This window comes from Drosophila eugracilis, unplaced genomic scaffold, assembly GCF_018153835.1.
Source record: "Drosophila eugracilis isolate 14026-0451.02 unplaced genomic scaffold, ASM1815383v1 contig_974, whole genome shotgun sequence".
Lineage (NCBI taxonomy): Eukaryota > Metazoa > Arthropoda > Insecta > Diptera > Drosophilidae > Drosophila > Drosophila eugracilis.
In genome coordinates this window covers 242,984-269,466 of record NW_024573893.1, presented here as the reverse complement: position 1 = coordinate 269,466, position 26,483 = coordinate 242,984, and the positions used below count along the sequence as shown (strand labels likewise).

At 38.8% G+C, this 26,483-nt stretch overlaps 3 protein-coding genes across 3 annotated transcripts; 1 reads left to right on the top strand and 2 right to left on the bottom strand.

The window, feature by feature from the left end:
* Positions 1-571: 571 nt before the first annotated feature.
* Positions 572-2,949, bottom strand: LOC108115059 (nuclear cap-binding protein subunit 1). The gene is made up of 3 exons (XM_017226305.2): positions 1,541-2,949; positions 1,173-1,482; positions 572-1,105 (listed from the first exon to the last, which is right to left on the bottom strand). Exons 1-3 carry the CDS (start codon positions 2,947-2,949, stop codon positions 572-574), a joined length of 2,253 nt encoding a protein of 750 aa, XP_017081794.2.
* Positions 2,950-7,388: 4,439 nt separating this feature from the next.
* Positions 7,389-9,333, top strand: LOC108115073 (UDP-glycosyltransferase UGT5). Its single transcript, XM_017226321.2, has 4 exons — positions 7,389-7,425; positions 7,508-7,739; positions 7,793-8,458; positions 8,572-9,333. The coding sequence occupies exons 1-4, from the start codon at positions 7,423-7,425 to the stop codon at positions 9,243-9,245; spliced, it is 1,575 nt and encodes a 524-aa protein (XP_017081810.2). The 5' UTR covers positions 7,389-7,422; the 3' UTR covers positions 9,246-9,333.
* Positions 9,334-17,791: 8,458 nt separating this feature from the next.
* Positions 17,792-19,290, bottom strand: LOC108115070 (homeobox protein bagpipe). Its single transcript, XM_017226319.2, has 2 exons — positions 18,750-19,290; positions 17,792-18,631 (listed from the first exon to the last, which is right to left on the bottom strand). The coding sequence occupies exons 1-2, from the start codon at positions 19,192-19,194 to the stop codon at positions 17,934-17,936; spliced, it is 1,143 nt and encodes a 380-aa protein (XP_017081808.1). The 5' UTR covers positions 19,195-19,290; the 3' UTR covers positions 17,792-17,933.
* Between the last annotated feature and the right edge of the window lie 7,193 nt (positions 19,291-26,483).

Sequence of the window (26,483 nt, the reverse complement as noted above, 5' to 3'; positions counted from 1 at the left end):
CATGTAGAGAGGAAACCTGAAATGCGTAAGGACTTGCCGGATAAGAAATCTCGGAAAAAGGCTGCTTGACACAAAAGTTATTTTTTTAGCAAATACACACACCATGCTTAAAAAGTAAGAAATAATATAAAGATTTAAGTTCGAAAGTTTCGAATCGAAACCTAAAAAATTTAACAAAAAGGAGAATTTCATATACAAAAAATCTATAAAAGAAGACTTCTTATTTAAATTTATAACTTATAATTAAATATTTGATTTGATGATATTTTTGCAGACTGTCTCGGATAAAAGCTGCTCGGCCGAAAACTGCTAGCAAGAACATGAACCATACAACTGGTTTGTAAATAAATAATGCAGAAGAATATCACAGCCAGGTGGCGTGCTTGCAACTTATCGAATGGTAAGTGTCTCGGGTTGCAATCGATAATGTTATTCAAGACGTTTAAATTTCAACTTCTTTTATTGAAAAATACAAGGTAAGTATTCGAAGAAATTAAGGAACTTGTAAGTTTCTATGAGAGTTCATGTTAAAAAAGTAATGTAAGCTAAGTAATGTCCCCATAAAAAATATTTACATATCCAAGGCAAGAAAGGCATAAACGGTTTTTAAGATTTCACTCTTAAGGTCCGACTCCTTCAAGATCTTGATTAGCTTGTCAGACATTTTCTTGAAGTCATCCGCATAGATGAAGAGAGTCTCCTCCAGCCGGCCGAGAACCCAGCTAAACCAGTAGTTCTCAGTGGATCCCTCACCTATCGCGCGAGCAGAAAGGACCTTTAGGAAGCGATGTACAATGTCCAGTAGCAAAGTCCTAACCGCATTATTCTTTCCATCTGGCGAATCCAAGTCGTCAGGTGCCTTATTTTTCTGGACGCGCTTCACATGGCGCACAGTGGAGTGTAGCATCTCCCAAATGTACATCTTGGTGAGTTTCTCGTGGTTCTGGGGGCCAAAAAGCCAGGATACTAAGAACAACGGCTCGATCAATTCCATCTTTAGGAGCTTTTCGGCGACCACAAATTGAAAGTGCTCGTTGTCGTTCCACACTTCCGAGACTCCGTCCAAAATCGTATGTTGCTGATCTGAATTGCCAGCAGACAATTCCTAAAATGAAAAATAAACAAATATTTTAGAAATATAAAAGCGTTTTGAAAAAATTGGGCAAACTTACCTTAAAAACCGATTCGTATTTGCTGAGAATTGCGAAAGTGTGGCTAAAGGACTTGGACTTCAGGTGGAGACAGTTCTGGGTAAATACCCCTATCTTGAGCATCGGGCCGATATCCGTAGCGCCACTTATGATAGTGGATATCATTTTGGGGCACGATTGCGGGTTACGCATCGCTGCTAGGAGATTCTCGGACAAAGTCGCACCCGGGTGCGACTGGTCGACGAACTTGAGGTGCGGCAGGCAAACCGGCGGAAGCAAGCGGGCCATTATACCCGGAATAATTCCGACTATTTTCTGGTGATACGAAAGTCTGCAGAGAGTACATAAATAAGTTAAAAGATATCTTCGAGTACGTAGGTAACTCCCACCTGAGACACTTCTTTAGCAATTCCCTTAAGAAGACCACTTTCGGCTCAATATTAGTTTGAATAGAATCCATTGATGCTGGGAGACTCTGACACCACCTATTCCATTGCCAAGTGTATCCGAAGTTGCTTAGATGGTGCGACAACCAGTTAACCAACCGATCGAAGCAGGCCACTTTCATGGAGTCCAAGCGATTGAAGAGAATGTCCGTGGCCTGCTCTATAATTTGGGGCACCTGGTCCGGTTGGCCCTTGCACAGAGCCACCAGAATACCACCGTAGTTGATAGTGATCCATTGGGATTTGGGCAGCTGTAGCATCTCGCCCAGAATCACCTCCACGATGCAGTGATAAACAGTCAGCTGGGGCTTTGAGACAGCGTAGGCCAAAAGGCTGGCGGCACATTTCCTCACATCCAGGTGAGAGGAGTGCAACATATCACGGACCTGGACCTCCAAAAAATGTCGCTCTATGCGCATTGGATAGGGTACTTGGTATTCCTCGCCACTAGCGTCATAGGAGAAGAGGCGAAAGGATACACGCGGAGGGGGATAACGGCATCCCGGCTCATGGGGAGCCACCTGAAAGGAGGGCAAAACATGCTGCTGAGCTCGGCTCAAGGTGTCGATGAAGGCCAGATAGGGTCTGGAAATCAATTGGTGCTCCGGCTCGGTCCACTGAACCTGCCTCATATCGTCCACTTGCTGCCACAGCAACTCCAAGCAGTCCAGCTGCTTGAAATCCCTCCAAATACTCAATGTGGCAGTATGCGCTGCATATCGCTTCTTGATGTAAATCTGCAGTGTGAGCATTAGATCATCGAATCCATTCACCTGCTCCATTTCACCGCCAAACAAGGGCAAGGCAGATAGCACGCAGTAGGCCAGCCAATCACGACGTCCCCTATCCACCACATCTTCAGGGTCTCTCTGGTTCTCACACTCCTTAATGAAATTCTTGAGGAATTTCAGCAAGGAGTCCGCGGTGACCATTTTGCAATTATATAGGTCCACCAAGAAGTGCACTGTTCCCACGCACTTGGACCACTCGCCAGTGCACATGCTTTCGTAGAGGTTCTGCATCATGACCTTTACACATTCCGCGGCAAACTCGTAGTCCAGTAAGTTCATCAGACCCACAAATGTGGCATAGGCACTGGCCTGGCCGGGATGCTCGCCCACACAGGTTACCAGCAGGGTAAGGATGTGGCCCTTTAGCTCGGCGGTGATGTTGTTTCTCAGCAGGTACCATAGGTTCTCCAGCTTCAGCTCGATGGAACTACTGCTCTGGAAACTTAGCCCCACCATTAACCTGTCCACCGTGACCAACCTAATTTCGGCGGTTCTCTTACGGCGATAATCTGCAAACTCATCATCACTACAATCATCACGTTTGCGACGACCCCATTCCATTTTTTCTGAACAATTTCTGAAAATCGAGAACATAAAATGAAAGTTTTTAATATTTTTTTCGTTATAAATAATCGTTATAATAATAATATAAATATTTGCTAATTAAATAAATTTCTACCTTCTTATTTTCCTGATTTAAAAAGTTGAAAAAATAGTCCTCTTTTTACGATTTTTACAATTATCTGTAATATTTCCCGCACCTCTGGACTCGATTCGATAATTCGTAATGAAAAATTAACTTATTCTTAACTGACATTTGAACTTTCACCGCCTGCTTTATCAAATCATTTTCAAATTTATAAAAATGTATTTAATTAATAAATAAGGAACAGTTAAGGCTGTGACTACCGAAAAATTAGTTGCTTTTTTATCTATCTTATTTTATTTTTTAATTTTCAAATAACTTAAACACTTTTAATTGCCTATTAATAAGCTGATATTTAAAAAGAAAAGTCATGCAAAAATATAATAGTTTTAAAATCAGAAAATAAAGAAAAGTCTTAATGAGATAAATAAATCGATTTTCATTAATTATAATGTTAAAATATAAAAATCGAATTATTTGATTTGACTCTTATAAAATATTTCATATAATATCTTGGCCATACTCGTTGATAAATTAAAATTGTATTTGCTAGGATTTAAAACTACAGCAGTTTGGGGTCATAAGAGATCTTCGAGGTCAACAAACTACCGAAAAAGCCATCCCATCTCCATTGGAGTTCAATGGGTACTTGAGCACCCGACTTGAGTGGCTTCACCCTTTCCCACACGCAGATAGCGCTTCATTATGGCTCAATTATGTCAAATAATTTGGCGGCCACTTCAGCTATACAGCTACAGCTGCTCCATGACCCTCGATTCCGACACTTGCAAGTGGCCGCTTTCGCTGGAAATCAATTCAATTATGACTCAATTTAATTCTCACAGGGATTACCCGCAGGGATAGCCACCCACCACATCCTGCTGCATCTCCAAACACAATGCTCTGATTAGTTCCACACGAACAACTCCGAAGAGCCGCTGATGATTAGCACACGGCGAGGGAGCTGCCATCCCCATTCCGGGCATTCAGTAGTACCAGTACCATACATCATATCCAGCGACTGCATAAAATCCGGAGATCGAAAGGCCCAAGGTGGGACCACCCACATGGCCGTCTGTGCTTTTATTGCTCACAAAGTAGCATAAACAAATTGCGCTTCTAACGGCGGCGGCCGTGGAACATTCACATTCACATCCACATCCCAGAAAGCCAACGCCACCACACACCTGATGGCCCTGATGGATCATATGGATGGACGGATGGATGGATGGATAGATGGCTGCATAGACAGGGCTGGGGATGAATGAATGGAGCCGAGCTGAGGAGTTCCACTAGTAAATTAAATGCTGTGGGGAATGCATTTAATGTACTAGTGGAATAGCGAAACACACTGAAAAGAAAGATGAGGTAATAAATAACTACAAAAGGGTTTAAAGATATTTTTTATCACATTGACAAATATTGTTTTAAAGTTTTTATGGTATTGTAAAAGAAAAAGTAATAGAAACCAATGATGATCAGAAATAAAAATTGACTTCCTAAAACAATTTTTAATCATTTTTTATAATTTCGCTTAGTAAAATAGATCATCATATAAAAACAAGTTAGAGTAAAGGAAAGTAAGACAAAGACTAAACCATAACTAACTGCCTTCGAAAAATAATAAGTACATATTTCGAATATAATTTACATTTTATTAAAACTTGTTACCATGAGATTTAAGTCATCATAAATCATATTAAAAGTTCAGCACTTTTTAACCAAATTTGATTTAGTTTTCATCAAACTCTCCTCTCTGTGCAACACTGTTTGTTGTTGCATCGCAACATTGCTTATTTGGAGTACGGTTTTGGGTTATTTGCGTCTGTTGTGTGGTCCGTTCCCTTCCAGTTTTCCGCCTTGGCGCTGCCTTTCCGACATTTATTTCCAAACAGTGGTCAACTAATCTGTCCCAAATGTCCCGCGGGGCGACAATCAAAACACGCCACTTGGCCCAGGACCACCGCAGAACAGCTGTCTAGACGGACTTCGAGTGGCGATCCCAATTAGCCACCTTGACCGAGACTCCCAGAAACCACTGGCCACTTGAGTAGCCAGCAGATCCGGATCCTGGAGAAACCAGGCACTGGCGTTCACACATATTTCACCCCTCCTGCCGACATGCTCAAGTGTGTCCTGTCCTGTCTGGTCGGGAGCGGCGACAAGGCGTGATTTGTAAACAATGCCACACGCATGATTACATGATCATGGAGCCGGTGCATCAGCATGTAGGGGAAACCGACTGACTGACGGCCCCGACGGTTTCCAATTGCATATTAGCGTCGCCGCAAAAGGAAGGAAGGCAACGCAGTGTGGCAACGTATGATTGGAAAACTATGGTTTAGGCATTAGTTTACCCGTTAGTGGTAGATTAAAAAGGTGTACTGAATTCGTTGATAAGTATGTAACACTATGTAGGAAGCAATAATAAATTTGGTTATATTTTCCGATAAGATACTTTGCCCTGGCCTGGTCATAAGGTCTCTTTGCTGTCATTCATAAGACTATCTGATTCCAGGGTGCCCTTCCAGAAGGAAATAAACAAATGTGTTCAATATAGGTTTCCCTCGCCTTTGCTCGACCTTTGTCATTGGTGGCATTGGGATTATATATCAACCAGTAAGAACGTTGTAGGAAGTGTCTGCTAGGTCTTACTGTTCCCGACATCTCAGGGATAAAAATGACTTCTCATCAAGAATATATATTTATAGGGTCGAAAAAGTTTCCCTCTAACTGTTAGATACTTTTCAACAAATACAATATACCCTTGAAATCAATCAGTAATATGTACTATAAGTTATGCCCCGTGCAGATACAAAGATAGATTCAGAATCGCACACACAGTCAGATTCAGATACAGATGCAGTGAGGCAAGATGCGCACTTTTAAGCTCTTAAGTACGGACGATTCACTTTGGCCAAATGTGCGCTTTTCAATTCCATTTCTGTTTCGTTTTCCATATTGGAAATAGCTGATTTTTCAATTACGATTGGGGTTGGCCGAAGACAAGTACGCGTATTATTAATGTAATAGCGGCTAATTGTATATTCGCTGCAAAGGCAAATTAGAACGCAAACGAAACACTTCAGGCGGCGGCTTAAAAGCTTTGATTTTGATGGAACACTTGGCCATCGGAGGCGGAATTTATGGCCGCATTTGGCCGTTTGAGATCATTGTGATCAGTGAGATTGCCAACGATGGGGCATTATCCAAAGATTAGAGAATTTGCAATAACTTCATCCACTTGAGTCTCCTTCGAAGACCCCCACTCCGCCCAGAGAACACACATGACCGATCAAGGTTTATGGCCAAATCATTGGAAAAGCACCCGCCAAATGCCAATCGATAATCGGCAATCGGCAATCGGCGATCGGCGAATGCCAAATTTACCACAGAAAAGTCGTTGCATTTATTTGGCCTGGCCGAGACAATAAACAAAGTATCACTGCTGCTGGCATGCAGCAACAAATAGAGGCAATCTAAATACGAGTACGAATGCGGCCCGCAGAACAATAAAAACACATTGGCAAAATATGACAAAGTAAACAATAATAAGTCCGCCTCGAATGGCTGCCAAATTGAATGATCGATGCGGTGCTGCTGATCCGAATCACAATCACAATCAGAATCAGAATAAGAATCAGAATCAAAGTCCATATAGAAGACCACGCCGGACGTCACACAATCCCACGAAATTCCAGTTCAAACATTAAATTTAATTGCCTACAAATTGGCGAGATGAGTTTTATGGCAATTTAACCATTTATATGTATGAATGGGTGAAAATACATCCACCATTTTACATGGCAAGCTGTTCAGTTTAGGACCTTAATTTACCACACCATATGGATGGATGGATAGTGGGTGGCAACCGGGAAGCAAATATTTAATTTAGTCTATGATTTATTTACTATTTCCGATTGTTTAATTTGATCGTTTTGGGAAGTACAACATAAAACTGGGGAGGAAAGATTTTGAATTAACAAGAGATGGAAAACATTTTATTATAGGATAACTTATAGTTTTATCTTTTAACATTTCCTTGAAGAAGATCTCAGTTTCCCGTTCTACAAGGTTAGCTACCGATAAACAATCGTCAGACACGGTTATTACCAATCAAAGACAGCAGATAATCTGCCAGAGGCGTAAACTTGTTTTCATTGTGTCAAATTCCTTCTGCTCATCGACCTCCTAAGATAAAAATCTCTTATCATTACAGACTACCTGAGTTTATTGCCCACAAGATATGAAAATGAAAATTTGGTTTCATCGGTATCTTGAACTGAAGCCAGATATGTCTATCTACCTTTGAGCATATAAAACCTCTGCTAAGACTCTTTCTAGGTTAGTATAGCCGTGACTGCCCAGTGCCAAAGATATAAGATAAAATGGTTGGTTTTTGTGTTTAAAAGATAAGAAATTAAACGAAATTTCAGTAATTTAAACACATTTTTATCTATTTAATAAACACAGATACTCAAGTTGCTAATTTTATGCCTTCTGGCGCTTGGAGATGGAGCTAGAATTTTGGCACCTTTCTTTCTGCCAGTTCGAAGTCACTTTATGATGACAAATGCCATTATAAGGGAATTGGTGAAACGTGGTCACGAGGTCACCTTCATCACCCCCTTATCGTTGGCCAAAGAAAACCTGGGCCCAAACTACAAGGAAATTCTTTTGCCCCATTACGACACATGGGCAGATAGTAAGTCGAATTCTTTGGTTGCCAAAATCATATTATAAAGTCTTATTTTATAGTATCTCAGATTATGAAGACCAAATCGGCGCTGGATATGGTGGACATGCCCAAGCTGACACACATGCGGTTGGCCCAGCACATTGGTGTTAAGTCCACGGACTTCGCTCTGGCCCATTCGGAAGTTCAGGAGTTAATCCATGCCAAGAATAAGACAGGAAAATTCGATCTGCTGTTGGTGGAGCAGTTCTACAATGAAGGAGCCCTAATGCTGGGCCATCTCTATCAAATTCCAGTCATTACCTTATCAACTTTTGCCTATGCCAACTATTTCAGCCAAATCTTTGGCTTCATTAATCCGCTATCGTACGTCCCGAATGTTTTCCTGTCTTGCACGGATAGAATGACATTATGGGAACGATTGGAAAACGTTGTGGTCACCGCTTCCGAGGATATTGTTAGGGAAGTATCTTACTACCCAGCTCAGGATGCCGTTATCAGAAAGCATTTTGCGAATGTGATACCTGAAGTGCCGACTGTTAAGGAATTGGAACGAAACATTTCGCTTATTCTTTTGAATAGCTACATGCCACTCACCACCCCAAGGCCCATGTCCTTGAACATGATTTCGGTGGGAGGACTGCACATTCTGCCACCCAAACCCCTGCCAGAACACATCAAAAACTTCCTAGATGAAGCGGAGCACGGGGCAATCTACTTCAGTTTGGGTAAGTTTAGCAAATACTTCTATAATAAATATATTAACAGAATGAAAAACGTTTCCCGATCCCTCTAAGACCTTATTTTACATCAATCTAAAGTTTATCTTCTCTACTTTCAGGTTCCCAGGTCCGCAGTGCGGATATGCCACCCGAAAAGCTGAAGATTTTCCTTGAAGTCTTCGCCAGCTTAAAACAACGAGTCCTTTGGAAATTCGAAAACGACCAGCTGCCGAATCTTCCAGACAATGTCAAAGTGGAGAAGTGGTTACCCCAGTCCGATATATTAGCCCATCCGAAGATAAAAGTATTCTTCGCCCATGGTGGACTCTTTGGAATGCAGGAGGCAGTTTATCACGCGGTTCCTGTGCTCGGCATGCCCTTTTATTTCGATCAGAATGTCAATATAAAAGAGGGCGAAGCTGCAGGATATGCTATTGGGTTGGACTATCGGACTATTTCTAAGGATCTACTGAAGTCAGCACTCATTGAGCTGCTTACGAATTCCAAGTATAAGGCCAACATGGACAAAGCTTCGCGCATTTTCCGGGATCGTCCACTTGGTGCTATGGACACGGCTATTTACTGGATTGATTACGTCGTAGAGCATCGAGGAGCACCTCATATGGTGGCAGCAGGAGTCCATCTACCCTGGTACAAGTTTTATCTGCTGGATGTCGTTGCCATTCTACTGGCTATGGCCCTATGCCCTCTTTTGACTTTTTATGTGATATACAGAAAGACAAAATCCGTATTTTGGGTTGAAAAGAATGAGAAAAAGTCGAAATCCGAATAAGCAATCAGTTAAAGGTCTCAAAAACTTGTTAATAATAATTTGATCTTAGTAAATATTTTCTCTTGAATAAAAAATCAGCACAGCCTCACATGTCTGGGTTCCCAAAAAATATTTTATTGACCTGCACTTTGTGGCTTTTCATATATATATTTTTGCAATAATAACCCAGACACTTAAGCTTTGGCACTTGAGCTTCTTCTTAAGTATTTAATGAATTCAAATTGGAATGGCCCTACAATATTCTACTTAAGGCGCCTGAGTGCCCATCCAAGTGTTCTTTACGAATCAAGCAGAAATGCAAAAGTTTTAAGGAATAAAAAAAACTCATCGTAGATTTAATGGGATTTCAACATCATCATTATGTTGCCTTGGATTTGGATTGCCCAATTGATGATGCCATGTCTTCTAAAGTACGAACTTACCAAATCATCAAGAATCAATATACGTTGAGAGAAAGCATAAAAATATCAGTGTTACTTTTGCCTGGAAAGGCTCAATAATAATTTCAATTTGGGGCTTAAGAAACGCTAAAGTTGCATATGTCTGATGAAGAAATAAAGAATTAGAATTTAGAATTTAATTATGGACAATTTTAGAATATACTTGAGTATACTTGCAGCTTTCTAAGTACGCACATGATTATCCCAAACCTGCAAGTTTTATTTCTATCCAATACCAAAAATCTCATAAACAAAGTGACCCCAAAGACAGTTGCTTCCTGCAATGGCAGCGCCAGTTCGAGCGCCATTTGGACACAGAAATCGGGATGTTTACACGACTCCCGGAATGAGAGACTAGCTCTCCGGCAAGTGCACTTGAGGCCAGAGTGCGGAGACAAGATCCGTGGAAGTTCTACGGGCTCATTATGCATTCATGGACTGACATTGAAGTGGGTGCGACGCCCCATGCTGGATTTTGCTATTGCTATAGGGTTACATGGCCCATGGGCTTTATTATTGGTATTTGTAACACATGATTACGCTTTATTGTAAACAAAAGCATCGATAAACAGGCAAACAGCACACACGCACGCACTAATGATATGTTAATGCAGATGGCGCACAGGGCGTATGAGTGCTGCCTCTCCGTATTTGAGAATGGGCAACGGAAAGGGGTGAACCGAAGCTGTTTGTCTGTCAACGGCTTAGGCAAATAAACTTAAAACCATCCATCCTCCGGCCCTGGAATGTGCTTATGCGATAGCTGAAGACAGGTTAACGAGGAGGGTCTCTGGAAGAAATTGTTAATTGACCGGCAATTTGAATGGTCACCTTTGAATGCGGCCCAATCAAAGTTGGCCAGCCCAAAGGGAAAGTGAACTTGTAATGAGAATGCAGAAGATTTGATACTCTGTATATAAAAAAGAGGACATCAAATACAGTTTATGTTTATGTTTATGTATATACATTTTATAAGCAAAAACTCGTTTAAAGATAAAAAAATATATTTTAAACTTTTTGAAAAATATTTTAAAATAATCAGCTAGCTTGTACCGATTTAGCTTTACAGTCATGTATATGGGATTTGGTATTACCCTAAGACATGTGTGCCTAACATGCGACTTAATGTTTTATTAATCTTTCGAGATCAAATAACTATATCTCCTTATAGCATCACAAAGATCAGATCAATATTACTATACCTTCAGCAAGTTCATAAAGGCCTGACCATCTGCAGAAGCTGAAGCTGTCGACACGCCGCAGCGTTTAAGTGTAATTTTCTTCTTATTCTATTGAAGCATGTCCTTTGGCAGCAGGATAACTCTCTAACTCACTGCAACGCACTGAGCAAGTTCTCGGGTCTTCCCAGCTCGTTAAAAATTCACTTCAGCCCTCGCTTTCACTTCGGATAAACATAATGGCCGTTCATTTGCGCCCGTCTGGGCTCTACATTCTCTCTCGGCCCACCACCCACTCAGCCATCCAGCCAGCCAAAAGAAAAGCAGAAATTGCAAGAAAATGTTCTTTTCGAATCGAAGTCGAGCGCTCAGAGGACAATTGCGTACGTGTGCTGTTCTCCAGAGCCAGGACCAGGGCCAGGACAGAGCTGAAAAAGGGCGAGGGGGAAATGCCATCCAGCAAAAAAAAAGGAAAACTAACCAAGGCAAGAAAAGCAAAAGAAAAGTGAATGTCTCATCTTGTGCGCCATGTAATTTGCTCTCTTGCCATGTGCTTCATCAGAAAATTGAAAATTGCTGCTAATAGCTGCCGACATTGGAGTGGGTGTGGCCGATAGGCGTTTGGGTGGCAGAACGTTCCGAATTCTTTGTATAATGATTATGAAAAAATAAAAGAGAGGAAAAAAGAGAAAAGCCACTAAGGAAAAGTAGGTGGAATTCATTTGAAACCGAAATTGCTCAGCTTAGTGACGAAAGTTAACGAGGCATTAAACTGGCTCTTCTTTGGCAATTTTCGTTGTTGATTTATGCATTTGCGGGAAATTCAAGGTAATTTATGTGATGGAAAGCCAATTAGTTGAACTCCTTAGAATTATGATGAATTCTTATTAAATTTACTTTCTAATAATACATATATTTCTTTCTCTTCTATCTTAGAAGTTTATGGGTGGCATATCATAGGTACTAAGTTGGTAGTATGTAGGCAAACTCTTAGTAATTTAGCATGTAAAATCTTTTTATTTTAAATTTAGCATGTAAAATCTTTTTATTTTAAGAAATGATAATGAAATGTGATTGTAAATATTTTGTTGATGGCTGAAATACGTTGTTTTCATATTATTTGGGTTATTAGGCTTACGTTCTTATGTTCTTGAACCTAATATATGTTTCTCAAAGATCACCTAATCAACTGCAAATTCCTGAAGCACCTACCTACACCTTCTGGTGACTCATCCCTAAACATCCAATACAAAAACTGTTTACACTAGCCAATGGGCACTTAAACAGGCTTTAAGCGTTTTTATGTTGTTTGAAATAAATAAAGGAAAACAAAACTTTTAACGAGCGAGTAAGTTGCAGGTGCTTCCCAGGCAAAAGATTCCGATGCTGAAAACTTTTCCACCCAGGAAACTGATTCATTGAAGTGTTTACCATACCAAAACGACAAACCATTTTCGTTTGTTTTCCCATCTCGATCCATCTAAACACTTTTCGGTGCCAAATGGTGCAGAGTGAAAAACACATCCCACCCGGTTCACATACCAAGTGACTGTTTATCAATGGATCTTCAAGTGTATGTTTTCCGCCTGGTAGTCTATTGAGTAGCGCTCAGGCAGCTGATAAGGCCTCCATGCCATTGGGCAATGAGGAACATCACATCTCACCCACTCAGATGCTGGCCCCACTGGGGCTAATCTAACGCCTGAATCGATCGGCGGCCCCAAACCAAATGTCTATTGCGACTTTAATTGTCGGACATTACGAGTCGGCAGGTCCATTAAAAACGTTAATTAAGTTGCCCCAATGGAACTTGGACACATGTGCGTATCTCGTAGCTAATTTTCTCTCCCTCTCTATCTCTATCTCTCAGTCTGCCACACCACAAGATTTTCATCTAAACAGCTCGCGAAAAAAACAAACCATCCATCTAGTGCTAGTTGGACTTCAACTCAGCATTCGCCAATTGGAATGGCTGTCTATAAAACCCGATAAAGTAAAAGAGAGAAAAAATGGGAAAACCGTTTTATGCATGCGGTGAAAATTTGAAATTTTTTAGCCGAAATTTGAACAATAAACAAAATCACAAAAGCCAAAACATTTATCATTCAATTTGATGCTATGGGTGGTGCTATGGGTGGTGCTATGGCCGCCGTTCTCGAAATCATTTAAATGCTTTTTTATTTGAAGCCAAATAAGCAAAGGAGTGGCCACCGAGAGCGGGGCGGTTGGACTCGGATTCGGATTTGGATTTTGATTTGGATTTAGATTTGGATTTGGCATTGCGCAAAGATTTTCCCTCAACAGCTGCCGGACGGAAGATTGAGTTGGAAATTGAATTTCAAATTGAAATTGAGGTGGGTGGCCATTTTGGTTGGCTGCACAACAACTTGCGCAAATAGCCACCATCATCAACAATTGCTGCGAGTCTAGAGTATAGTGTCTATCATCTGAATGTTGTTGGTTTTTGGGTTTGGTGGGTGGGAGGTGGGTGCTGTGGGCTGGATTCACGGGAATTCTCTGGGACCGCACACAGTTTGGTTGGCTAATGAAAAGCTGAAAAACAATTAACTATAAATTAAACGCACAATTTTCAAAACAAAATAAACATAAATAGGCCGGGGCATCATTTGTACTTTGCCTTCCGTGTTTTGTTTACAGAGCAATCGTGTTCCGTGGGTGTGAGTGGGTTAATCAGTTTTTTTTTGGGGGAAACGACAACGAATCATTTACCTAGTCCATTCCATTCTCCTCCCATCCCAGTGGCAAACCCCATCGCCCGCCCGGCAGCAAAGCAATTAGGCAATGTCGCTGGCTCCAATCCCTTCTCGGATTCCCCCTCTTAGGGGCACCAGGTCCATCCCATAAAACAAAGAGCACAACTTCAATAGCAAAATCAAGTTGGGAATGGTGTAGGAGACAGGAGCATGACGGTTTTTAAATGCTCTTCAAAAGTGTTTAATACTAAAGATGATTGCTTTTATTTTAAGTGAATGATAAACTATAAATTATCTTAAGGTGGGAAAATAGGTTGTAATGAAGTAAGTCTAAAGAAACTACTTTCTAATTTAATTTTCAATTACAACTAGAGTCTGCTTAGAATCCTTTAACTATCTCAAAGATTTATTATTTTTAAATAGGAATACGAAACTTTTTCAAAAACTGTACTTATATTGAAAGAAGAATGTTTTGTTTAACTTTAGAAAACAAATTAAAAAATGTTAGTTACCAAGATGTATATTGTATTTAAAATGCTATTTAAGAAAAGATATTAAACCTAAGATCTGTATTCCTGAAAAGTAAAAATATTTCAGAAAAAGAAAACATCCATAACTAAGGGACTCCTCTTAGTCATAGAGTATGTTGTATGCCCTACAGTTTAGAGTTTAGTTGATGAATTTGTTGTGAAGTTATTCCTACCAAGAACTGTTAGTAGCAGGGATGTTGCATAAACAAACGCATCGGCAGAGCAACACGTGCAACAACAGCAACAACAACAACAACAACAGCAATAGCAATAGCCTGCAAATCGAAGTGTCAGTCGCAGTCGAAAATCTCCTCAGCCTCCTTTTATGGCACACATGTGTGCAGCAGACGATCGGATCCAGAGATCGAGAGAGATTTGGGAGTGGGGATCTTTCGAAGATCGGTTTCGGGCGGCATAATGAACAGGAGAATGTGGGAAGACAACGGCTGAAACGCTAAAGCAAAGTGCATCGAAATGGGCCAAAGCTAGAAGGCGGTGCATTTTTAATAAGTGAACATTTCGGGCACTTTTTCTGTTTACACTTTAAGCTGTCCGGGCAACGTTTTTGGCATTTTCTTTTGAATTTTCGCATCTTGCCATTAAATGCACTCTCTGTACTTAAGAATGCAGGCCTCTGCGTTGCTTTAAATGTTTAAACAAATAGCGAATATCGCTCGAAATTGTTTACCCTACTACGAGGACGTCCGGTGACAGGCGACTACGCTAATTGCAGTTCAAAGATTGCGCATACGCCACTTGGGCCCCGACCCTTGGCCCCCATGACTAATTTCCATATTAATTACAAGTCAAATATCAGGCGGCCCGGTTTAAAAGGATTGCCGTCAAGTAGCTGACAACTCGTAGGATGAAAAATACCCATGTGTGTCATAAAAAAGGTTGCATAAACAAATCCGGAGGCGGCGCAGTATAAACAAATTAGTAGCCAAGCCGCCGGCAGCAGGACGAACGGATTTCACTCCAAGACCACATGCATCGTGTTTTTTCAACCCTTCAGCGTGGCAATACGAAATCCGAAGCGTGCTATAAAACTGAAACTCAGAGTCGGAGGGTATATAAATTAATAGGATGAGAAATGGATATGGGGTGGAGAAATGGGAAAGGTCTCAGAAAAGGCACTCATACTCGAAAACCCACTCAATATAGGTTTGTACTCATGGCATATCCTTATTGGCAGGAGGATTATTGAGAGTATATTGTTCAAAGAATTCCATTTGTGTTCCCATTTACATTCCCATAATTATGTTCACATCATTGACGTTGCGCATGAATAGCTTAGTTCATACCAATAATGGATTTATTTATTAAGTTTTAAGTTTCCGTAATGTTTAAAAATATTTCGGAATAATTAAATCATATATTTAAAGTTTGATACGTCATATAATTATTATTTATTATATATATTAAGCCTAAGACCAAATTCGTTATGGCTCTTATCCCTACGATAGCTCTTAGTTTGGAAATAAGTGTAAGCGTCAAATAAATAAATAATTTAAATATTAAAAACGTATGGCCAATGTCTTTTGGTTAAAGAGCAATCTATTATATACAAATTATTTAAAAAAATAATAATAAATATTAATATTACTAATACATGTTCATATGATTAGAGATATGCCTGAAAATGTTTAGAAATAAATTTCGTAGAGAAATTTGAAAGACATTTAACTTTAGATATTATATAAAATGATATTAAACTCCATTAAAACAATAAATATCACCTAATTTATCATTCACAAACGTAGTCTTTAAGAAGTCTTTCTTCAGAAGTAAATTATGACAGATTTCAGGAACCGAGTGGCAAAAAGATACTTGCTGTAGCTGCTGAAACTCTTATTGACTCAAGTAATTACAACTGTCAATCGATTTTAGTGTCCCAAATTTGTCAAATGCCTGCGGGCTTTTAGTCTAAGAATGCGCCCAAGAGCAGTATAACATATGTACTTATAGATCGCTCATATCAAAGTTGTTTTTTCAGTTGGCAGTCACCAAAGCAGCACGTTCAATGTTCCACTTCCGAAAGCACTGAGGAAAATACTCTTAAAAATATTTCATAGTTTCATATATCAAGTTCAGTTTAAATAATTTACATTATTATTCATTCCTTTCTTTACATATTTTTACAAATAATTTTTTTTTAGAGAACATTTTTCCTAAATATAATTTTGTACAATTTTCCAGCCAAAGCAGATGATTTTCTCTAAGTGAACGAAAGGGTTGGAACGCTGCGGTTGGGAATTTAAAAATGTTTTACAAGAAATATCGAGCAACATTGTTGCTAACCGCCGCTGATCCTGATCTGAAGTGGATGTTTAGCAGTGATCAGACGATTATCTTTTCCACTGGTCACATGTCCTTTTTCCGGATCCTGGGCGTCAGCTTGTGATTCTATTTGTTTGTTTGTTTATAAACATAGCCGAGGCGAGGCCGTTACAATTGTCGCCGACGCGGCACTTGAGGCGTGTCCTTGTTGTCGTCAGCCACCAACTGTGCTGCTAAGGACATGTCTATGTTCTCGATCCTGATCCCTAGCCGGTTCCCACTCCTCCCCCTGCCCTCCTGCCATGATGATCTTGTGCAAAAGCACTGGGTAGAATCGTATGTAAGTCAGTGGTTTGTGGGTCACAGACGTCCGGCCCGACCCTTCTGACACATTGAAGCACTTCTATGTCGACATTGAGTGGGCTCGTCATAGTGGGTCATCATCGGCGGCTTTCGGTTTTCGCAAGGCTCCGGCCACACGCATTGCCCACTTCAATGGAACGCATCTCGAGGCCCTCATCCGCCCGATCGCTGTCAGTCTTGAAGGGTCTGAGAGGCCAAAGAAGCGCCTCCCGCCTGTTGATGCAAATTGAGGTCATGTGGTATCATTTATATAACAATCGAATAAGAATTTCTAAAATTCTTTGATTGAAATTTATTTTGATTATATTTAAAAAAATTAAATTAATTTTGAAATACATTTCCTTTTTTTTATGGCATTAGTTTTAGGTAAGTCCCGATATCCTTTTGAATTTGGCACATATAAAACTTTTAAAATATTTTCCAAAGTTGGTGGTTTTAAAAAATTAACTCCTAAATTCTTCAAAATTCCTCTGTCATTTTCCCCATGTCTCGTACTGATATTGTATCTTTTTCTAGGCCCCTTTATACTGTAAAATTAGAAAATAATCTATATAAATGTAATTCGTTTATTTCAAATATTTTTAAAATTCTCTGATCTTGCTTTCTGATTTAAGAACATCCAAATGTATTTCAATAAATTTAAGTTATGATTTTAGTCCCATATACCACCATTTAAAAAAGTAATAAAAATAATATTACCAGTGAGTTTGAGTCCGCTTAATTTTCTAAGGGCATTGGTTGGACTCTTCCAAGTCTTATGGTATTAAAGTTATTTCTAAATTTTCAACTGATAAAACATATTTAATAGTAACCACATTCAAACCAATTATTTTATGATATTATATTAACAGACAACCAATGGCATGCTTCGAACCCCTATTAGTGATATGCAGACAGACTGGTTTTTTAATATTGAGTGAAAAACAAAAGTTCTAAAAGCTAATGATTTGATTAACTATCCAAAATCATTAAAACCCAAATTGTTTTCATAATTTTAAGTAAAACAAGAAGAAGTTTCTTTTCATTTATGATTTTATTTAGCTCTCGGGTAGATACAACTAAAACTTAAGGCTACTAAAGCTATGGGACATCTATTGGTTACACATAGAGACTAAAACACAATTTCTACGGCTATCACAAAAACGTAATCCCTCTTCTCCACCGGGATAGTGCCTCCTCCAATCTAGTCGATTTCCACATTCTCATCGCCCTCTTCCGCTGCCGAATGAATGCTCTCGGCTCCGCTCTCCACGCTCATAATCTGGTTATTGGGACTGGGACAAGGTGTACGCTGAGGACGCACTGCTCCCGGGATGGGAACTGGTGAGGAGGATGCCGAAGATGCGTTCACAAAACTGGAGGACTGAGAGGGGGGCGGAATGGGTTGCGGCACCTTGTGTTGCGGGTAGAAATACGGAAACGGCATCTGCATTTGGGGCAGCGGAAGACCTCCGTAGGCCAACTGCAGCTGATGGCGATAGATGTTGATCAGGGCAGGGTCCAGACCGTGACCGGCGCCGGGAGCAGCCATGTGAGCATAGGTAGTGCTGCCATCCTCCCGCACCAAGACCTGGACGGGAACCCTCTTGCTGGCACCCAGAAGAGCCGCCTCGTGCTGCTGGATCTGCTTGCGTTTGGTCTTGTAGCGACGGTTCTGGAACCAGATCTTCACCTGGGTCTCCGTCAGTCGCAAACTCTTGGCCATCTCGCTGCGCTCCGGACCGGATAAATACCTTTGTTGGGCAAAGCGACGTTCCAATTCAAAGACCTGGGCATGGCTAAAAGCGGCACGCGACCGCTTCTTGCGGCTCAGACCACTGCCGTCATGGGAGAGTGGTGATTCGGAGGGCGAACTGCTCAATGGCGGCGGTGAATCGCAATCTGTAAGCGAAAAATTACGGAAAATTAGCACAACAAACAAAAGGCAATACAATCGATGGGGTTTTCCAAAAGTCCATTAGCTGCGAATGGCTTTAAACTTTTCTTTTTAATAACTTACCGGAATCGTTGCTGGTGCAGCGTCTCATGTCCAAAGGAGCGGCGAGGGTGGATCCAAAATAGGCCAATTTACGCTGCATATAGTCCGCGGCACTGGAGTTCGATGTGGCTGTTGCCTGGTGATGATGGTTATTATTGTCCATTGCCGCCGCATAATACTGCAGATAGTTGGGGCTTGGCCTGGGACTGGGCTGCATCTCCTTGGCCTGGGCCAGTTTGTAAAGACTGAGATCTCGGCAGCAGAGTGGTGGCGGAGACTTTGAGACCGATCTCTCGCGTTCGGAGGGCTTAAACTTTTCCGGTTCGGGTTCGGAGTCCACGCTGGACATACGACGCGTTTCCGGATTGCTGCGCGTTAGGATGTCGTTGATGGAGAAGGGCGTTGTGAGCGATTTGCTCAGACCGGCCATAGCAGCTCCCACACCCGCACTTTCCATATTCAGCATTTTTTGAATATTTTAAATATCTTTCTCTAAGGGCTTTTCCAACACACTTGTTCACTCCGGTTTTCTTTTCTCTATTTTCCGATCTTTACGGCTCGAGGGATGTGCAACGAATGTGCTTGAGCTGGACGCTCCGGGCCGTCTTTAAATAGCGGCCGAGATCCCCGGCGAGAATCACTCGGTTTCACGGAGTGGAAATGTGCGCCGTACTCAAGTGGCTCGTCGGCATCTGGTGGTGGATATTGCCTTTCGATTCCTCCCATTGGTGGATCCAAAACCTGCCTGGAGAGCCTTCGAGTTTCCTCTCAAGTGTGTAAACAAATTGTTGTCGTAAAATGGTTACGGGTTGGCTCTACTTACAGAGTGCGCCTTACTTTTCCGGGGAGTGCAAGCTTCCTGTTTATTGTTTATAACCCTGCTAACTGCTTAAATTTTACTTTTTGGGTACAGTCCCCCGACTTGGGGTCTTTATATATATACCACTACCATTTGAATTTGTTTAGACTAACGTTTTGTTTAGAATCTAAATCATTCGGAAAGAATCCTAAAAGGTATCCGTAAACTCGCACTCTTTCTTCTAAGTAGGTTAGTTGGGTAATGGATTTCTGTTTCGAATTGAAACTAAAAACTAAACAGTTTAATGGGTTGAATAATTATGTTTCTCAGTAACTTATTGTTTACTTTTCAACTTCGTTTTAGTAAAATAATATTTGGTTTTTTATTAACAACTAATTTATTTTCTTAAATAAGGTTGAAAATAACTTTGAATTTCTTTATGAATTTGCTTTGACTTTTTAAAAGTCTGTTTTAAAAAAGATTTAAGAAGACTAACTTAATATGACTAAATAATAATTTTGAATAAGGGTTGTCAGAAACCGTAAGAAAATTTTAACTTAAGGTAAATAAATAAACATTTTGACCAACCTTTCCTTTTAATATGTTTCCAATTTTTAAAGTCTTGTTACAAATAAGTATTCGCCTAAAATAGGGTGTAAAGTTTTGTCAAAAAACGAAATATTATTATTATTATTATTATTGACCTCATGTTTTATAAATCATTTAAATATATACTGAATTATGGATTGGTGGGAAGTTTCTTAAGAAAAATAGTCAATATTGTAAAAATAAATAAAAAATAAAAAGAATTTTATAAAATGAAAATGTTAATATTTTAAATACAATTTAAGAACAATTGCCTATTAAACATTTGTTAACTTTGCATAAATATAATTATTTTAAGGAAAACGAATAACTGTACGAAATATAATAATTTTACAGTCACATAATTCTTTCCGGAAGAAATCAAAACCCAAAGACAGAAAGCCCTCAATCCTGAAATAATCGTGGGAGTTCTTCAAGAAAAAGTACTCGCCATTGGCTGACCTATGAAGGAAAGACCATTCTCCCTCGCTGATTGGATGCCCCAAAGAGATGGCAACATGGCTGCGCACTCAGCCGTGGAAAGGCACTCAAACAGACAGACGAACTCACTCGAATCGAGTGAGATGCTGGAAGCAAGTCCCAGAGAAACCAACACATGTTCTGAACGCCTCACCGTTGGGGGTGACTTTTGTGCCCTTTTTTTGTGTGCGCTGCTCAGCCGGTGATTCTGGCTCGATGCGACGATTCCCTTGGCCTTCACTACACTTCACACCTTCAGGCTATAATCTTTTTATTGCCAATTCAGTGGCTCTTAATGCCGCGGGCGCCGGAAAGTCAAGCCAACAATAGAAGGCCAGCTCTAAGTAGAGGGAGGTCTCGATGTTTTGTGGTCAGATTTGAGTAACCAATTCAGGACCAAGTGCGGTGTGCGATTGGAATGGATCGCGGGGCAGGAACTGCTACTCGTTATTCCTTTTCGATTGAATGACTTTCGATAATACTCGAGTAATTAGTATATAATGATGCTTGTGGCAGGCGCACGCGCCCAAAAGATTGTGTTGTCGCTAATTTTGTTAGCTTCTTTCGCTGATGCGATTACCCTTGAATGGTAGCAGGTATTCGATTACATAAGACGAGGGTGGAGGTTTCCCACTATGATTACCCAGCCCTCCCTCCCCCCAATGATGAATTGGCGTTTTCAATTAAACTCGACAGTTTCTTGTTTGATTTCGAAATCCCTACCACCCCAAAATCTTACGGTCTTGTTGTCCTTGCGGTATTGAGTTTTATTTAATGGTTTATCAAAAGCCACTTCAAATGTTTGTGTTTCCCTGTTTTTTCATTGTCATTCATGGCTTTGGCCCAGAAATTTGATCCATCTGCGACACTTTAACGTTGAGCAGAGACAAGTGCTCCTCGATTTCGCTAAGTTTGCATTGATTTCGAGGTCCACACTTTCTGGTTAAAGTTTTTCTTTTACTAAAGAGTACTTAAATGGGTCACTTAAATAAATTAAAAAAATAGGTCACTCATAGATGGGCCGATAAAGTTGTCGATTTAGTTTATGGCACTTTTTTTTAATTTTCGGTTAATTAAAGAAGTTTACTATGAAGGCTGACTGACGACCTTAAAATAAATTGTATTTAATAATAACGTTCGTTATTAATGCCACCTACCCTACTAAGACTAGATCATTATAAGAGAAGGGAAACAGGTATTTAATTTTTAGGAAGCCGTCTATTTGATGTTAGGTTAATCTTAATATTTATCTAAGTCTAAAGCTTCTAAACGAACAGCTTACGTAGGGTTAACAGTCATAGCAGCCTAAGCCTTCGGCTCGTCCACATTTTAGTAAAATGATTTTTTCTCTTACATTCAATTACTTTTTGCTTACACGTAAACGATTATTGAACATACATAATTTGAGTTTATTCGACAATCAACTTTTAGATTGACGAATCATGAAACTGTTGTCAACTTTTGTGCTGGAAAACTGACTAAATTCTACATTAAGAGCGTAAGGTTAATATTATTATTTATTTTAATTATTTTAAATATTTCAATTATATTAATCATTCTCTTTCTCTTTCTTTAATTTATTTAATTTATTTAATTTATTTAATTTATTTAATTTATTTAATTTATTTAATTTATTTATTTATTTTAATTATTTTAATTTTATTTTATTTAATTTAATTATTTTATTTATTTTATTTCTTTTATTTTTTTCATTTCTTTCATTTCTTTTATTTATTTATTTTATTTATTTTATCTATTTTTTTATTTATTTTATTTATTTTATTATTTTTTTTATTTTATTATTTTTCTTTTATTTTATTATTATTTTATTTAATTTAATTATTTTATTTATTTTATTATTTTCATTTCTTTCATTTCTTTTATTTATTTATTTTATTTGTTTTATTTATTTTATCTATTTTTTTTATTTATTTTATTTATTTTATTTATTTTATTTATTTCATATATTTAATATATTTAATATTAACTAAATTAAACTAAGTTAAAATACACTCGTATAATAATTAATTGGGAACGAAAAAACATTAGGTACTATGGCATTCGAATCTAACTTATATTCATATTTGTTTTTGAAAACATTTAGAAAAAATTGTTGCAGTTATTATACAAATCGGATTTTTCAAAAATTGTGCGCCAAAACTTGAACTAGTATAAATTCGTCGCGGTCAGCAAAAACGAATTCAAGAAAAGAAGGCATAAGCGGCCAAACTTAGAAGCTGTTTAGCCAATACACAAGCCATGTGTATAATGTTCCAATATAAGCCCCTAGAGGGCGAACAATCAGGTTTTGTTGGCGTCTCCCAGAATCGACGAGAACGAGTTCGCTGACAATAACCAACATAAACAACGGGTTACTGCGAATAGTAAGAAACGTTTTCTGACAAATTAAGTAAGACAGTGTCAGGCCTACGCAAAGTGGAATAACCACCATAAGTTAGCAGGACAATCCAGTTATAATAAGTCTAAGTTATACGTGGCGAAAAGCGAATTCGTCGCAACACTTAGTCTGTTCTCGAACCATTTATCTCTTTAGTTTGTAATAAAACATCCGCTAGATGGCTTTTTACAAGATTGAATTTGCAGTATTTTTTTATAACATCTGTTATATAGACCACGTAATGGAAGTTGCAGCACGTAATGCGCATTTCGCCTCTTAATCTCTGGCTTGAGCAGATGGCGCTAGTGATCGCCTGGATCCTGGTGAAGAAGGAACTGGAACTTGTTCTTTTTTAGAGAACCAAAAAATGTGAGTAAGTAATAAGGTTACCGGAGACTCAATGGATCTTAGTTTCATGATAAAAAAAAAAGGTTCTCATTTGGGCAACAACAATTAGGGGCATATGCATGGTGGTATTGTTGTCGACGATTGAATACAAATTTAATATGCATTTTAATGTTGCTTAAGAATTCCAGTAAACTCTGCAAGAATATGCTATGTTAATATTATATTATAAAATGTTAATTTTAAAGTCTTTGAACTTATAATTCCATTGAATACCACAAAATATTTATTTTATTTATTTATTGATCTAAGGCTAACAATTAGTTAAAACTAAGACCTAAAGTATAGATTTAATCTAAGTATATAAACAAAATATGTGATTAATTAAATTTGGGAGTTGATATGGGATATGTCTAGGAACTTAAGAATGTTTATGGATACAACAAAATATAATTTTGACAATTATTCCAATGTAAAAAGGAAACAATTTTAATATTTTATATTTTTTATTGTAAGAAATATTATTAGAAATAATATAAAGAAAATTTAACATTCAAGATTGCATGGTAAACCTTTATCAAAAGAAAGGTACCACCCTCCTCAATGACATTGAATTTGTCTTTGGGTTTTGAAAAACGACCCTTGCCTATTTTGTTATAAACTATTAATTAGACTTCGGTAGGTGATATTAACAGGTATAGCTTAGTGAACTTCGAGTTTTAGTTGTTAAAATGAAAAAAATATTAAGTTGGTAGTTTAATACTTAAAGTTAATACTTTAAAAAGATTTAAAAACTGAAAAATGAATTATAGGATAAGCAAGGAAAGTGCACTAGTAAATCTTTTAAAAACCAAGCATGAGGCCGTATTTTGCAGCTATGATCAGGGCAACTCCCCTTCCTTACTGGCACTAATAAAAAGTAAGACAAATAACTAGCCAATTATATATCTTAATATCAACTAAATAAAATATAACTTTCTTCTATCAAAAGGTTATACCTAACAAATATGAATACGCCAGGTTAAGTATAGAATTCTATCGGTTCCCAAGATTGTTTACAGGTGCCCTAAGTAGATTAGGATGCTGGGTTGCCGGCGGAAGGAACTTGAATTTCATTGACTTGAAGCGTTTTTCAGTGGACCGACTTGGATGCGATATCAACGCCATGGGATTATTGGCTTATTTGGATTTAATTTCTTGAGTGCCAGTTTCCACACGCCGTAAATCAAATACTCCAAGCTGCCGCCGCTCGGATTCCGAATGCAATTACTCAATTAATTTGAATATAATTGTCACAATTTTCCACTTGAAAGCCACACAAAGCCATAAACCGATGGATATAAAACAGAGACACCCAGAACATGGACGCGTTGGTGGGGCGAATGTAAAAGGAGATCGCAATTTTATGCGCACATCAAATGGAAATGTATACAGCGACTCGATGGATTTTCCGATAAAATGTCAAAGGCTTTAATGGAGGAACCCAGCCCCGAGTCACTCCGCCGCCATCCACTTGACAGCATTGGATCTCTGGATCTGAATCTCAATCTGGAGCAGTGACAGCGAGAGTGAAAGGCGAAAAGGCAAAGTGAAAATGTGCATACAGTGGAGAGTCGCCTTTGAGATACCTATTATGGGAAAAATATTGTCACTTTGATTAAGTAATGAAGATAAAAATTTATTAAGGATAATATTGATATATGACAAATTAAGAAGTTAAGTTAAGTTACAAAATGTTTTCCAGTTTCCAAGTTTTCAAATTTCACGATTTAAAAAGTACGTGGCTATTGGACTCTACCCTTTTTCTTACTCAGCATTATTATAAATAAAAAATATTTAAAATCTTGAAATGTTAAAACAACATTTCTAAGTGCAGGAATGATTATTTATACTTAAAAAGAAATGAAGCCGTTTTTATAGATTTAAACTTTTGCTAGGCTAGACAGGGGTTTTCTAATATAAAATCTGTTTTTGTTGCTCTTAAATGATCCTTCTTTTGAAGGTTTGATTTAACTATATATTTTTTTCTAAATTATTATGTTCTTTTTATATTCCTTTCAAACCATATAACTAGTTATTCATACCCAAGTATCTAGAACAATTCCAGGATATAATCACGTAATTGATCTGGCGGCAATATTCAAAGCCTGCGGAAATGGGAAACTGTTTCGGGGCCAAAACCACCGATTGTACTGTTACTATTGTTGCCTTTTCATATTGTTTATTTATTGTTGTTAATAAATCTTAATTTGCTTACCTTACGCTTGCTTTGGCGGTGCGGTGCATTGAGGAAATGCAAATGAGAGCAGTGAAAGGAATTTGTGGGAGAAATGGAGAAAGTAATGCTGGCTATGGAGCAGGGTGGAGGAGGAGGGGTACAGCTGCGACAGCGGCTCCAGAAGCCTTTGATCCTCTAACGGAACATGAATTAAACGGCGCTACAGGGCGAACTCTATCCTGGCTTATCGCCAACTCCCCGATCCTTCGTGTGATATATGGGAATGACAAATTTCCCCACTTGAGAGTTGCGTCGGTCTAGACTCTAGACTATAGTCTCTAGACCATAGATTCTAGATTCTGTGGGCTTGGATTCTTGATGGAGGGGCACACGTCGCCGCAACATTGCCGCCGACATTGAAAGACGAGACCGTAATTGTTTATGGGTCACAGATTCATATTCCGCCCTAGCGACGGGGGCGTGTCTGGTCAGTGTGGTCCATTAGGTCATGTTTAGTGCCACTTGACATGCATTATCCTGTACCGACGCCTGCGAGGGCGTTTTGTTTGCCACTCCAAGGACAACTCCTTTGGGACACAGGGAGCCAGGACGCCAACTTTTAGCATGATACCAAAGGAATTTTTGTAACAAATTGGAAACTTTATATATGTATTATATTTCACTTATAATAAATTATTCATTTTACAAATTAGTTTAAAGTTATAGTTGAGTTATCAAACGTCTTTCATTTTAATAATTTAAACTTTCTTAACATATTCATTATATATTGCTAAATTGAATGATTTCGAATTTTACAAACCAAAGTAGAGTTGCATTCTTACTCTCCTTAGTCACTTTTGATTATTTGGATTCCAAGAATCTCTTTTCGGTTGACATTTGGTTAGACAAGATTTTAGTGTCATCTTTAAA